At 48.1% G+C, this 946-nt stretch overlaps 1 protein-coding gene across 1 annotated transcript; it reads right to left on the bottom strand.

Annotated features, from left to right (window-relative positions):
* Window positions 1-40: 40 nt before the first annotated feature.
* Window positions 41-842, bottom strand: VOLCADRAFT_101276 (uncharacterized protein; the record flags this gene model as incomplete). Its single annotated transcript, XM_002959709.1, has 2 exons — window positions 41-147; window positions 644-842. Coding segments are annotated over 2 exons (306 nt in total), but the record flags the coding sequence as incomplete, so codon positions are not given.
* Window positions 843-946: the final 104 nt, after the last annotated feature.

Below are 946 nucleotides of genomic sequence, written 5' to 3'. Positions count from 1 at the left end.
CTAGTACTGTATCATTAACCTATGTAACCAGCGAGCCTACCTTGGCATGATCCAGATCCTGTGCAGACACCCCCCAGGCAGCCACCAGCTGCTCTGTAAGGCACTGCTGCAGGTACTTTGCACCCTCCATGCCCCAGGCTGCTTCATCTGTTTGCAAAATAATGCAAGACATGCATATAGTGTGATGCCATTGGGTCAACATTTTGGGAAAATACAAGCTTGCATACACCGACCTTGCAGATTCTTAACCTTTTCCATGGCCTGTATCCAAGGAAGGCTGAGACCTGACCGGCCGATGGCATGTTTCTTGTCCCTGAGTACCTGTGCTCTCTGGTACAAGGTACGTTTATACGTGCAACGTGGGTTAGGAGTGTAGCGGCATATAAAATCTTAGATGGTTACAGCAACATCTGCAGCACATACATAGCTTCAAGCACACATACCAGGTGCTTATCAGTTGCCTCTGCTGCTGCACCCTCGTGTTCAGCAGCCATCCCCCCAGCAGTGATGGCACCCAGCTTATTCACAACCTGCCGGATTTGTATGATGAAGGCAGTGGCACACAGAATGCATGTCACTCACAAGTCATCTTAGGCGTTGCATATGGATGGCAAATACACCCCTGATGTTGATTAGTACACACTTGCCTGCTTATCTACGGTGTCAGGATGCTTGTTTGTAAATTCCCATGCTTTACGCACAGTCTTCACAAAGCTCTCCTTGGGGCCCGTCGTTGTCAAGTCAGTCATGCCCCATTGCCGAATGCACCACGTGTATTTTCGCATGTTAAAGAACTTGGGGATGTTTCCCCAGTTCTTGTATCGGCCAAACAGCCGTACCATATCTGTCTGCAGTCTGCAAGCAAACACAGCAGTATTATGAACACATGTTCATATCTGTAGTAGCCTTCACGAGTGACACATATAACATGTACATTGTTCGAAGC

Source organism: Volvox carteri (genome assembly GCF_000143455.1).
Source record: "Volvox carteri f. nagariensis unplaced genomic scaffold VOLCAscaffold_601, whole genome shotgun sequence".
Taxonomy (NCBI): domain Eukaryota; kingdom Viridiplantae; phylum Chlorophyta; class Chlorophyceae; order Chlamydomonadales; family Volvocaceae; genus Volvox; species Volvox carteri.
This window is presented reverse-complemented; position numbering and strand designations above follow the sequence as displayed.